Below are 14,654 nucleotides of genomic sequence, written 5' to 3'. Positions count from 1 at the left end.
ACTCTACATTTATGGGCTGTACACCGTTAGCGTGTTTATCCTGCTCGTCCAGGTGTGGCAAACCTGTGAATCATGAAATTCAGTCTGTCATGTGGCTTCTGAGCGATTCACAGGACTTGATCCATTCAGCCTAAATCCCTCCTGCCACCCTCAGGCCTGTTACTTTTTCCTCACATCTCCATCGATCTTCACCAAATCCCTCTTCTCCATCTTTCGTCTTCATCTCTGTCCCTGCTTTTTAAACTCCTCTGTGCTGTTTGACTCTATTTGTTAAGATCTTTGCCCTCTTTCTCTCTCCTGTGCTTCTCCCTTTTCCATCCTCCCAAATCTCGTCGTTCATCCTCACCTCTCCTCCCTCATCGTTCCATTTCTTGCATCCCTGTCTGTCCTCTTCTCCTCCTCTTTTTATGTACCATTTTGGCTAAAAGCTCATTTCATCCCTATCCCCCCACTTTGCCCCTTTCCTCTCTCGTCTCCTGTCATTCTATTCTTGCTTTTGCTAAGTAGCTTAACATCAATTGCTTCTGGCGGCTGAGTTAAACATTGTATGACAGAACACACAGGCAGCTTGACATACCTGGCTGCAGGCTAAAATGAAGCGCGTCACATACAGGAAATGTACATTTACATTTAAAGATGACAGTTGAAGCAAATAGGAATTCACTGAGTTCATTACTGCAAAAGTCAGGCACAGGTTAGTCTCCCATACCAGAGAGAGTGACAGAGATTTCGGCTACTGTCATTACTCCCACAGACTATAAGCTCATAAACCAGCCATGTTCAGATATAAACACTAATGAAACATCTAATAAATGTAATTTGTGTAATGACCACAATCTCTTGGGTCGGGAATTTTATCTGATGACTGACTTTAGAACAGTGATGTCTTTTATTACTCAGTAATTTCCTAGTCAGACTTTGTCAGATTTTGATGTGTTGCGATATATGGAATTTAAACTCAGAAGCAAAGTTTGATGTCTGAAAAATAAATATGCCTGTGGTGTGGTTAATTATATCGTGGTGGGTGTGGACTGAGTTTGCAATTAAATAGTCAGTGTCTAAAGAGCACATAAAGCCTGGGTTTATAAAGATTAACCAAATTGCATAACAGCATATTTGTTTAAACTATCAACAGTAATCCCACCTATGCACACGTTTGAGGAGATTTCTACTCAAAATATTGTCACTCCTGATATTTTTTATAAGTGTTTGGGCCCTTTATTTCATTTAAACAACTTGCATTTGAAATTACTGATTTATTAGAGCAGCAGAATACAGTTAGCGTTTGGGATTGGGGAATGGTAACACAATATTGTCCCCTGGAGCCTACAGGTGGCTGCTGGGACTGTGGAGGAGTTTAATAGTGGGCAGCAATGGTGCTGACATGGCAGAGGGAGAGAAGGGAAACTCTGCAGCTTAAACAGGCCACCACATTTGGATAGGACACGATGAGAGTGGGGCACATCACTATTGCTGTGTGATGCAATGCAACCTGACTAAACTCGCTCAAAGTCTTCATAGCATTCGTGTTTAAAGTGTTCTGCACACTTTGACTCGTCTTAGCTGACATAGGCTTCAGCCCCCTGCTAGCCCACATTGGAAAAGCAGTTAAAAAAAGGTATGCATTCTATTCTATTTAAATCTGAGAGAAGAGCTAAAACTAAAGTTCTAAGGTGAGTTTAATTTTTCCAAGATTTATGAGAATAGACAGTTCTGTAATAGAAGTCACTGAAGGTAAATGATGTGCAAATAGATATCGCCCAAAAGATCTTTCACCACTTCAAATGCCTTTTTATTATCTGCTTTGTTCTCCATTGCTCCTGTTCAAACAAGAATGAGAGAGAAGCGCTGCGGCTGACATATATTAACAGTATTTAACAAAACCATCTCTGTCATGTCAGCCTAATAAAGACTGAAGTCAGAGAGAGTTAAAGAACAATCAATTGCTATTTGCCTTTGTTTTTCTGCTCCTACTCCTGTCTGTGCTGTGATGGATTTTTCGAGGCTGCAAACGAATGACGCTTGATAATGAGGTGAAAAGAGAGAGAATTGCAGGGACAGAAAGTCTCTGAGAGAAAGAGACATCAAGCCTTAGAGCGAAAGGAGAAAAATACAGCAGCTTGAATGGAAGCTGAAAAGCTGCTAGACAGCAAGAGGGAGTCTAGCTGTGCCATATATATGCATTATTTTTCGGTGTGTTTTTATCTTTTTTATTTTTATTCCATCTTTGTATCTGTTTTATTTTTGCTGTCTCTCAGACTCCGTTTTTGTTTCGTGACTCTTATCTCATTTTCCATTTTTTTTTTCTTCCTCTCCTCTCTCTCACTCTGCCCAACTACTAAATAAGTAATCACTGTCCTCATTCACACCATCTGGGAGAATTTTCTTGCAGGTGGTTGTCCTGCTTTTACTTTTTATTTATTTATTTTTTGACAAGGGTACAGAGTTCCACAACATATTGTTATTTGGTACGTTGTCTTGCATTGCATATGTAAAACTGCCAGTGATGCACAGGCAAGTAATGTGGTTATTTAGACATAATGTGGCCTATGTGTGTGACTTGATCCTGTCTCTCGAATATTTTTCACCTGGCTCATGAAGAAAAGAGGATTGCAAAGGGTTCCATGGTTGGTAATGCACATATGCTGGCTTAAAGGAGATTATGAAGTGGGTTACTTTTTGGGGTTTTTTAGGTCAGTTACTAGTCTTTTGTTTAGAGTTTTCTACAAAATTTGCATTAGTAAATCAGCCATTGAAGGTTTTAGGCTCTCCCTTCATTTTTACACCATCTGTCACTATGTAAGAACATGTGGCATTATTAAAGAAACATGCATATGCCAGTATGGAAACTTCTATATATGCTTCTCGTGCTGGAGATGAAGTCTTGCCTTTTGAGCAGTTTTTCACTGCTCATAAAACTCTCCATCTAAACTCCCTCAAATGTCCTTTTGTTGTGGTCTACAGCATCACATTTCAGCTTTGCATTGCAACACAGCTGTCAGCTTGTTATAATATACAGGAACCGGAGTGGTGGTTTTGACTTTCTCTCTCTCTGCATCGCCCTGTCTTTTACATTATCTCCCTCACTGCTTCTGTTCATGTCTCTCCCTTTTCTTGCCTATTCAGCTTCTCCACAGGCTAAATCCTGATCCATCATCTCTTGTTTTCTCCCCATTTCTTCTCTCCATACATTCCTGAAGCTATTCTGCAGAATCTCTGCCAGGAGCCCTTCTCCTCAGCGCTATAGGAGGGAAGGACAGAACGATGAAGGAAAAAAGAGCCATAGCACAAAATGGCAAAGAAGTTGGATATAAGATGGAAAGGTGGACATGAAGGTCCGCTGGGAAGTGGTTGCAAAGAAAAAAACTGCATTGGTGTGAATCCTAGGATGTTTCTCTTTGAGGAGAACCAGAGAGGTTAAATCGTTCTATGAATATTTGCTATTTGGCCGTGCATGAGATGTGATCAGAAAGTTCAAAAAAACCTTACCTGACATAAATTTGGCCAATCTCTCTTTCAACTTCTTCTCAGGCATCAAAGAAAACTTCAAGCATGGCTGCCATTTTTAAATATAAATTGCACTCTCTAGGTTCCGTTTTGACAACACTGTCCACAGTGCAACAGAGTGCACAAACTTACACAGATGGCAAACATTATCTTTTGTTTCCAAACTGATCTGAATTTTTATGGAAGATCATTGCTGCTGATGAGAGCTGGGACTCCGAAGGGATTCAGTGGAAAAAGTCTTGAGTTCCCAAGCCTGAAGGAAGCACGTTGGGTGTGGAACAAGACCCAGAGAATGCTTATCATTTTTTCAGCATTCACAGAGTTGTGCACCAATAATTGGTTCCTCAGGGTGAGACTGTCAACACAGAGTTTTACTGTATTGTCCTGAGGCATTTGGGGGAAACATTCAGAGGAAATGGTCTGAACTGTCGTGCATGTCAGTGTGCCATTATGTGCCAGCACAGAGCACATTGAAAATGCAGGAGTTCTTTGGACTTACCACACAATATTTGCTCACCACTTGCCCCTGCTCTCCATATTTACCTTGCATCCACTTCTGGAGATTTAAATCACATTGGAGGATCCAGCAGGATACTCAGAGGCACAAGCAAAAGGTAACCTGACAGGACATGGCAACCGTGCTGGAAATGGTACAGACTTTCGCAAAACTTGAATGGGAGATCATCATTATCCAAACAAGGTAAGGTTGATGAGTTTTAGAAGTCCATTTCCAAAACTTCCAAATCATATAGAATGGATTTACAACAGATGGGCATTTTTTGAATTTATACAGTATTAAATGGAACTAGAGAACTCACTATCATTGTACTGGTTGTGTATTTTGTCACCGAGGACTCGAAAAGAAAAGAAAAGCAAATAAAATAAAATAACTTTTATCAGTTAATAGAATCATTGGCAGTTCTGTATCATCTGTCATGCAGAGAAATAGATTCAGATAAAAATATAAACTTCTCATAAAAAATGTTTAAAAAAAAGAGAATTTAAAAAATATTCAAATTTTGTGCCTCTGTCTCCTTCCTCGCATCAAATCTACCGTTCTTCACAAATCCAGAGATCCGCTTTTTTCATTGCGCTGCTAATATCTAATTCAACCAATGCCCTAGGGAACTTCTAGCTAGTATCCAAAGACAGTCATCATGTCGGGGGATACTCCAGGATCCCAATAAAGACTCTTTTTAAATACTTTTTTTTTTTTTTTTTTGCCTAAAGTTACCTCACTACTTTGTAAGTTGCAAACTAATGACACCATGCACTTGATGTGTATTGAATGCCCTTGCACTGACCTTTGGTGATTATTGCATAGTGCAGAAAAGGCTAGGAAGATGCAGACTGGAAGTTCAGATAGTGTAATAGCTCTGCTGTCATTTGGTAAAAGGCCTGACACTTTCACACCTCTAATGGAAATGCCTAACCCAAGGAAAATGACGTACAGCTACACAATACAGTACATATTATCGATGGATAACTAGAAAACGTAGGCGTTTACTCACTCTGTGGAAATTTTGGAGGGTTATCGTTGACATCTGTGAGGGTGATTTTAACTTCTGTGGTCCCTGACAGCCCTCCCATGTGACCACCCATGTCTTTGGCCTGGATGACGACATCGTACTCCTGGCGGGCCTCACGGTCCATGTTTGGCAAGGCAGTACGAATTATACCTGAGCAGACAGAGTGGTAACATGACATTAATGCTAAAATAAGGCTTTCTTTTAGCCATTCCGGAAAACAAAACCACTGGAAGCTTGTGGGTGAGGTTTTATGGATTTTTGAATGATGAAAAAAACAGCAGATGTCTGCATATCTACTCTTGTGTTGCATATGCTACTGTACTCGTGTTTTGTTACACCATGTACATCATTTACATGATGTCATTACAAATTATTAAGAATTACAATAAGGAATTGTATACCTGTTGAAATTAATAAATGAAAATGTTAAACAAATCCCACTTTGAAAACACTATCATTGCTAAGTAAAAACTACCAATTTACAACGAATTTATTCTAAGATTCTTCATTTTGTAAGAGAACGCATCATCACTCATCATTTAAATAAATAAGAACTCTAGTAGAACATTTGTGAAGTCTTATTTTTATCTATTTCAAGCCCCAGTGATTTTTCTCTGTTTAATTCATCACCCACTACTCTCTTTCTTTCTGCACATGTCTAGCTGCAGTGTCAGAGAGGCTTTCCGCTGTCATATTATGCCAAAAGTGTGTGCGTATGTCTGTGACAGCATGGAAAGCTGATAATCTCCAAACCAATTAGAAATGTGAGCTATGGATTTGAGCCAGTCAAATACCCAACACTGGTTTGATTAGCCAGATTTACTCTGCCCAAATCTCTCTGCCTCTCTGTGCCCTAACCACTCACTTTCCATGAACTATCTCTCTGTAAACCAATTTCTCTCTCCTTCTCTACCCTAACCTCTCACTTTCAGTTCTTCTTCACTCTCTCTGACCTAGCATAGCTCAGTGTTTGCCCTAACCTCTTTCCTTACATCCAATTTCCTCTTTTAATGCAAACCCAAATATTAGGCCTCAGCTCTGCAGGGACCAAAGCTGAATGTCCGCTGGGGACCTCTTTCTACAGCTTGCCTTCTTTTCCTCACCAATTTCATTGGAAAGGATGTCTTGTTACACGATCCCTCTAGCACAGAGTTCTTGGTTTTTACATTAAGAGCAGTAGATGGAAATGTGAAAGAATAAAAAAAAAAGTTTTGAGTTTGGTTTTTGCAGCAATCAGTTTTGATGAGATGCCTGGCAGATGGCACTACAATATTAGAGTTTAAAGTCAATTGCATTGATTATTTTCCTAATTAATTATATTCAATTTAAAATTTTGTGACTGTTAAAATTTGTTTACTGTTTGTAGCGGTCTTAATTACTATTGATTTGGCAGTTGTGTCCCCCCCCCCACACACACACACACATCCTAACTCCAGGTGATACAAAAACACCGTGCAGAGAAATAAAAGGAAAATGCATTGTCGTATTGTCCATGACAAGCTGTTTTTGTAGTTGATCTTAGACCTGTGTGCATACTACATCACTGTAACATCAAGGCCTTTGAGCTATTGTGTTTTGTTGTGTTGCAGACAATTATAAGCCTAGTTCAGGGTTTTGTTTGCAGCCTTACCTGTCTGAGGCTCCACAGAAAAATAGGGTTGTCCTTGCAGTATGCTGTACACCAGTCTGGCACTGTTGCCGTAGGTGGGGTCATCAGCATCTGTAGCTGTCACCTGCAACACTGACGTACCTACAGGACAGAAACACAGACATGACAAAAAAGTCAGGAGGAGATAGCTCTACCTTAGTGATTTGGTTCAGGAATGGTTTGACAAACAAGCTTGTCACAAAAATGTGCACCGATTCACCTGCCTGCACCAGCCGGATGGGAAAGGGAATGAAAAACACTCTCCTGTCTCTCAGACACTGCGGCTGAACGGGCTCCTGTGGGGCTGGTCTCCACTATTATTTCTCTACATTTCATCATTGTCTCGTGGAAACATCCAGTCTCCAATTTTGGTGATTTTCATGTTTTAAATAAAACAGCATTTCCTCCGTGCTCTGACAGAGTTCAACAACCCCATGGATTTATGCAAACCTTTCAAAAGTCTTTGGATAATCTGAAAAATGCATGGTTGTTGAGCCCGAAACATGACAGTTTATCTTAGTCCCCCCCCCAAAAAAATGGACATTTCACAGATATGTTTTCACCCAAAGCATCTGCATCCAGTAAACACAGACACAGATATGCTGAGCAAATAGACCAAGTAAATTAAATTTGCAGAAGTGTGAAATACATTCTATTAACTTTGCGTTATTATTTAAGTTTTGCTTTTCTGATGTGACTCAGAAAGGTGTTTCTTTTCGCTAGACCTGTGCTACTCACTAAAGAAACGTAGTAATCAAAGTGCTTCAGACCTGTATCATTACCAGCTCTGATAAAGTAAATAAATAAATAAAAATAAAAACAGGCAAATAACATGTTTTTTTTTTGTTTTTTTTGTTGCCACCCAAGTCCAAATTTTCTTAGCTTGTGACTATAAAGTTATATTATTTTAAACTTTTTTTTACACTATTAAATCAGGAAAATACAGAGCTGAGTCTAACTTCTTACTTTTACTTTTGTTGGTTTTAGTTTTATTTCATTTTTACATCTTTTTCTCTTTTTGTCCTTCTTCGATGGAGTGTAGCCTGTGAGATTAGTCAAGCAACTGGAGCTGCACTGCTCTACACCCAATACACCACACTTGTCACAAACCAAGCACAACTTCCCAATTTGGTGCTGTATTCAAACTCGTTTCATCTTTCCCTCTGGCATTTCAGTGCCAATACTTTCCTTCATTACCCCCTGCTGTTTCAACCCCTCCACCACCCCAGCATCCACCTGTAGGCCCCGGGGGGGGATGTTCAATCATCCCTTTCCAATTTCTATGTTCTATTTGTGGGTAGTGATAAACTCAGAGCCTAGGCATCAAACTCCAACCGTAATCTGCTCCTGTGATAAATCAGTAATTTCTTTCATGAGCTTCGATATCCATGATGAATCTGATTACAACCTCCTTTATTTTGCATGAAGTAACCACGAGGGCCCACACAAGGACTCAAATATGTTTAAGAGCTTTGTATTATTTCTAGTCTTGAAAGGAAAAAAAACCCTCAAAACCAACTAAAGCTCAAACTCACACAGTTCATCTTGAGCCCAGAGGACAGAAGTAAAAGCTTTTGGTTAGCAAGGTCAATCGAGAAAAAGTGAAAGTTGCAAAAGGTTACATAGGTGAAATGTTTTTTGTTTCATTTGTTTTCCCCCATAACCAAGCAACCCTAGTAAATGTAGAAACAGTTTCTTTCAGGGACTAAAAGCTCAAAATGGCTGTTACTAAGTTCTTGCAACAGCATGAATTTGGCTGGAATAATGGGTGCTTCACATCAATCATGTGTTATTGAATTGTTCATTTGGCTTCTTTACAGCCTTTTTTCCACTACATCTTCTATTTTAATATTTACCTTTCCAGCTGCAGCCATGTGAGCACCACCATTGTGCTCCATGCAAAATTAACCAGGTTCTGCATAACAGAAAACTGCAATGAAATTTTATTCAGCATGGCTTTGAATGTGGTTATAAGTACACCGTGATAAATTACCAAGAATGATAATTTGAAAGAAATTGGCTTTTCTATCCATTCTAAGTCTGATATCCATGAGGCTACATAGACCTAGTTAGTCAAATTACAGCTTTTATTTCTGTTCCACTTCTGTGGTTGTGGCTCATGGCAACTGGTGATCTCTCTTTGCCAGACTTCTGCATTCAGGTTTCAGATTATGTAGCGGATGGGTGAAAAATAGCCTAAACACAACTCTTTCAGACTTCTTTCTTTGGAAGTCCAGTCCATTCAGGGAAGGGATTTCTTATGCTTCCACTGTTTCAGGCTTTACCACTGCCAGTGTGGTTCATTTCAGGTCAGTATCTAGAGGCTGAACACTCCAATACCACACAATTTTTGGAAAGAAAATCTTCCAAGATCAGAAGTTCTAAATAGGGAGACTCTTAAGGGGGTGGCAGAAACTCTTGCCTGTGCCAATATGGTACTAAATAATTCCACAATTCTGCTTGTAGTTTAGCCCATCTTATAAGAAAAAAAGAGGATTTTTCAGGAGTTGAACTCAGATGCACTTCTCTGTCACATTTCCTGCATTCACATTCAGTGATTAATATAGAAATGGTGTTGTTTAGCAGAAAAATAATATGCAGACAAATTTTCAGTTCAACTACCAAAACTACTGCTAAATTAAAACTAAACTTTAGCTTAGTAAGAGGACTTTTGCCTCTTCTGAGAAAATACCTGTTAAAAGGCAAGGTTGACATTTTTGACGTAGGATTTGAAACCATTGCTCTGGTAATCAATGTCAAAACCAGGATTACATTTGTTTAATATTTATGCATTAAGGTTGTTATTAATTAATTAATTAATTAGCTATTCTCAGACAAGAACATATTTCTGTAGCCCAGTTCTCATTCAACATTAATAAATGAAAACAATGACAGTGAAATTCTATATTATATTTATTTATCACTTTGTATTTAATTTATGTCAAAATTCATTTGTGGTTGTTTTTGTGGGCTTTGTTTGTTTTTGTTTTTTTTTTATAGTGAAGACTATGATATGTTTGCCTCAACTGAACAGTAGTTTGGGTCATCTCTGGTTTTGTTTAAATGTGCTATATTAGCACAAGGAAGAAGACGTGGCTTGAAATAGGGACGATGCTTTTTGATAGGCTTACAGATAAACCAACAAAATATTGAAAAAGTCATATTTTTAGAGAAAGTCTCCAGTCTGGGGACTTTGTATAGATAGCCAGGCTTCATAGATTTACAATGATATGGAGAAAAAAGACCTCCAAACCTGCTAAAGAACCGGTAAAGTAAAAGGTGGCCAATTGGGACTAATTGTGTTTCTTTATGTTTATCCATTATCTTTCTTTGTCACCATCCCTCACTCCTTGATGATGGTACAAATATTTTCCCAATATTGCGTGAATACGATTTAAAGTCCCCCAAATTGTATGTTTACCAGCTGTACCAAACTTTTCTGAAGCTTTTCTGTGTCTAATATAACTTTCTTCTTACCAGCTGTAGATTTCTTAGACTTTTAAGCATTCTTTAATGTATCCCTTCCCTGTTTTCTTTGACTTTGTCTCAATACAAAACTTGCTTCCCCCACATTTCTCTTAATGTTTCTTTTGCTACTTACCAACATTGGACATCTCAGGCACCCTGGCATAGTACGGCCCATGTGGAAACTCAGGAGGGTTATCGTTGATGTCCTGAACTTTCACTATGAACTCTGATGGCGGCTCCAGAGGCTTATTAGTGTCTCTTGCCACTGCCTGGGCTGTTAACGTGTATTGGGCCTGCTCCTCACGGTCCAGAGTTTTTGTGGCGTGGATGTTGCCTGTCTTGTCATCAATGACAAAGATTGTTCCTGCACCTTCACCGGACAGGATGTACTTGATATTTCCATCGCCTGAGTCTACATCTGAGTGGAGCTGAAAAAATGGAGACAAAACTGAGTTTAGCTTGAATTATACGCACATATTTTAATATACGCGAAACTTGAAGAGAAAGAGAGAGAGACTAGCAGTTCCACATAAAGGCAGAAAGTCTGGTCAAAAGGCAAATTTGGAAGACACAGACTAGCTTGGCTGCCTGGCAGATGCCAGATGAGGTTGCAGTTTCCCAAGTCTACAAACTAAAGGGAGCGAGTGACTGGGATAGACAGGCTGGAAATGCTGCATGTTAGATGGGCACACACTAATAAATTACTGACTTAAAATATTATTATAAAAATGAAGAATGTTCAACATTCAATTAAACTCTTGTTCTTCCTTTATAGCTCCTAGACTTTGAAATATGGTGCTCTGTAAACATCATTTGTTGTTTGTTATGAGAGCCGCTGCTCAGTTTGAGCGATGGTGTTGTTCTGGAGGAGTACCACCAATCATCTTCACCCTTGAATGAGAACATGACCTCTTTCATTTTTCTGTCTTTATCCCACTCTCTCTTTGATAAATGCTAAAACCACATTTAAATCCTGCCGTCAGCTTGCACACCATGACTGCCACTGGAGGGCAACGTGGCTTTTAATTAAACAGTTATTCAGAGGCTAATTTTGTTTGAAGAAGGATTCTCTTTTTAAATTGCACTGTTATACTCACCCTGCCCACCAGCACTGGGTCAGGTCCAGTGTACTCCTCAATGACAAAGAACTGATTCCAGACCCATCCTCGTTTGGACCTGTGGAGTACTTGGCCTTCCTTACCAACCTTTTGTTTGTGTCTGTGTAGCGACAAGTGACCTACAAATACAAAAACACCAATATACATATATTTATATATATATAAACCACACCTATATTTATCCAGTTATAACCAAAACCTTTTAGTTAATTTAATTATAGTCCACAACATGTTTATTATGAATTGTAATTTCATGGTTAAACGTTAAATAGACGGCCACATTCTGTATGTTATGTTGAATGAATTATCACCACAACAGCTGTTATGTTATATTTTGGATATTTTGTTTGTTTTGTTTTTGTTGATTTTCCAGTATTTTTTAGTAAGCTCAAAAGTGTGTGAGAGGGAGTAAGCAGAGTGGCCTGTTTTAGAAGTGTGGATCATTGGTTCAAATCCCAGCTGAAAAATGTGGGTGGACTGTATGAAGAACACATGCTTTAATGGGTCGATTTTTATGTGGAATCTTCGCAAGTCACTTAACCTCTTTTTGTTGTAGTGAAACTCCACAGTGGCTAGAAGGAGCAGTCTGTGGCTGCACTGAGCAGTAGCAATGTTTGAACATGTGGAAGAATTACCATTAATATTTAAATCTTAAAGGGAAAATAATGATGAAAAAAAAAGATTGTTTTTGAACATAATTGCATGTTGGCAGTGTGTCTAGAGAGGGGAAAAATAAAGAATGTGTCCAAAAGAACTTTTAATTTTTTTCAGGCTCTTGTGAGTTTCCTTGGAGTCTTCAGCTGTTGTCTGCAATGCTCAGCATACATCTGCACACACTTCCAGCACCTGAGATGGTGATATATAACCAAAACAACAGCATAATACTCTTAAGGATGTTTTGGTTAGCGTGGATAATCTGACCGTTAGCTTTATGGTTGTGCTCAAGGCCAGGGCCTTCTGATTATTGTAAAGTTGAGTCAGAATTGCAAGTTTTTAGATAATGAAACTCAGCGGACTTTATAGGCCTTACATTTTTATTCTCTTCTAACTTTCTCTGCTTACCTTTACTCATATTTAATACAGCTGAATTCAAATAAACCTGATCCTATTTGCATATTTTTCAGATTCTGTTGACAGATAACAGAGCAAGTAGGAAATAGTGACTGAAATGCACCCCATTATACCTAAGCTATTTCCAAGCTGCTGTTCTGCACTGCTAGAATGCTGATTTTATAACAACCTTGTCATTTGACAGATTCACCAGGCACATCAGTTTAAGACAATAACTACTGTGTGCTGTGATTTAGGAGGAACTTACATGTAAAATAAGTTACTCAGATTGAATGTTAGAAGCGTCAGAACATCTTTCTTTTTTCTTTTTTTCTTCTTCTCAGACACTCTTTCATGTCTACATCAGCTGCCATGCGGTCCTGCCTTGTTGTGGAAGGGACAGCAGTACTAAATTTGCATTTAAAGCTACAGACTGTGAAACTGTTAATTTGGAATAAGGCTGAAATAAGGTATATACTTACTTGACAGAGTACCTAATTGGTTTGTATTCTGAGCTAGAACACAAAATGTTTTGTGTTATATATTAGGTTGATGAAATGGGTTTAATATGATATTTAATGATATATTAACTACAAGGCATAACTTGATAGATCACATATTTTGGGCTGAATCTACTGAGGATCATCTCGCTGGATGACCCAGTTATACAAAATATTTAGGAAGAAGCTCAGTGCAAACTTTAAATGTAGTGAGTTCTCAAATCCCTCATGTGATTATAACAGTTACATTTATAAAAATGAATTATTTCTGTAACAATTACTGTACCAAGACTGCCAAGACTTTGCAATGCTGCATGAAGAAATTCACAAAAGGTAAAAATCTGACAGATAATTATTACTAATTGATCATTTTAAAATATGAAACTAACAGAACCTCTGAAAAGATGAGCAAAATGTTGTTTTTCGGATGTTCACAGTTATGAATTTATGCTGCAAGATTACGTTGAAGTATTGCTTTGTCATACCTGGATGTCTGTGTCTGTGTCCCCTTTGATCCAGGGAAGCATTTCCTTTCCGAGTTCCTAATGCAACGCTACAAAGTGCAGAAACTCCCAGCAACACCAGGAAGACCCTCAGTAGCCCGAGGCCCTGCCGCTTCATCATCAGCATTGCCATCTTGCCAAACCTTTGAAACTGTGCACTTTGCTCCGCCCCCTACTTTCTGATTCCTCTCAGTGGAGCTCTGCTCCCACTGAGGTAGTATCTTGCTTTTTTTAACCAAAATGTTGTTGATGAGCTTCCTAGTTCATTAGCTGAAATGGGGCCTGTTGTAGATACTCATCACCAGCTTGCCACGTCACTGCCTTTCTTCGTTTAGCTTTTCTGCCTTCTTTTTCTCCTCTCACAGTTTGTGTTGTCTTATTCTTCTTGCCAAACAGCCTGAAAGAGAGCGAAAGGAAAGCAGGTTTGGTCAGTGACACAAAAATAGTCAAAACAAACAAGCAAACAAAATATTTGCAGGCAAATATGGTTTGATGGTTTATTAAAATTCATGATTCCCAAACGGATACATTTCAATCAGACTAAATGCTCAGGTAAAACCTGGTCACTATTTACAGCTCTTTTGGATACACTGAAAGCATCATGCCATTTAATAGATCAAATCTATTAAAAAGCACACAGGTGATGACTCAACTATGCCAGTAGGAGTGATACATTTTTTGATTTGTCCATCTGTAGTGGTGAGCTGTAAAGTAAACTGCTTGGTCATTACAAGAAAAGACTCGATGAATGTCAGCAGAAAGCACTGACTGTAGTTTTAAAAAGAAATATGTGGATATGAGAATGTTGCAAAGTAGATTTAATAAGAGCAATGAAAAAATGTATTCAATCTTCACCTAGAGAGAGACTAAAGAGGACTGGATCTGCAGTGAAGCATCATAGGTTTTGCTCTGCTGCATTTCTTAATATCTGATTTAACCATAATATATGAAAACATAGTTTGTCTATCACTTTATTACACCAGAAAACCAAATGTTGAACTAATATGTGATGGATTCAACTCAACTCCATTCATTATATATAGCCCTACAACAGACAGGTAGATTTTATCTGCAAAGATAAGTGAAAGTGTTTGTTAAAAAAAGAACCGAACCACTCTACTTTTACTTGTGCTGCTATGTCATTACAAGAAAAGCTGGAGCCACTAGAATGCAAGAGGCAAATGTCATTTTAAGCAACCAATTAGCACAGACGATAAATACAGCAGCTTTTTGTCTGTTGTCTTCAGTTTGGTTTATGATGTTCTGTTCATGACAGAAGAGAGATGGCAGTCTTTGAAGGTAAAACATTGAGAGAGAAAAAAAGGTCAAAC

General features: G+C 38.5%; 1 protein-coding gene across 2 annotated transcripts in view; it reads right to left on the bottom strand.

The window, feature by feature from the left end:
• The window catches only part of cdh11 (cadherin 11, type 2, OB-cadherin (osteoblast)), an 88,905-nt gene that overhangs the window by 18,879 nt on the left and 55,372 nt on the right, over positions 1 to 14,654 (bottom strand). For both annotated transcript variants that reach the window (XM_040053274.1, XM_040053275.1), the window contains 5 exons: positions 13,306 to 13,720; positions 11,250 to 11,389; positions 10,286 to 10,580; positions 6,667 to 6,786; positions 5,019 to 5,186 (listed from right to left, as the gene is read on the bottom strand). In XM_040053274.1, the coding sequence (XP_039909208.1) occupies positions 5,019 to 5,186; positions 6,667 to 6,786; positions 10,286 to 10,580; positions 11,250 to 11,389; positions 13,306 to 13,456 (874 nt within the window). In that variant the 5' untranslated portion in view covers positions 13,457 to 13,720. The remainder of the gene's footprint in view (positions 1 to 5,018; positions 5,187 to 6,666; positions 6,787 to 10,285; positions 10,581 to 11,249; positions 11,390 to 13,305; positions 13,721 to 14,654) is intronic.

This window comes from Simochromis diagramma, unplaced genomic scaffold (genome assembly GCF_900408965.1).
Source record: "Simochromis diagramma unplaced genomic scaffold, fSimDia1.1 OVJJ01000596.1, whole genome shotgun sequence".
Classification (NCBI taxonomy): Eukaryota; Metazoa; Chordata; class Actinopteri; order Cichliformes; family Cichlidae; genus Simochromis; species Simochromis diagramma.
Note: the sequence above shows the minus strand (reverse complement) of the source record. Positions and strands in the feature narration are given on the sequence as shown.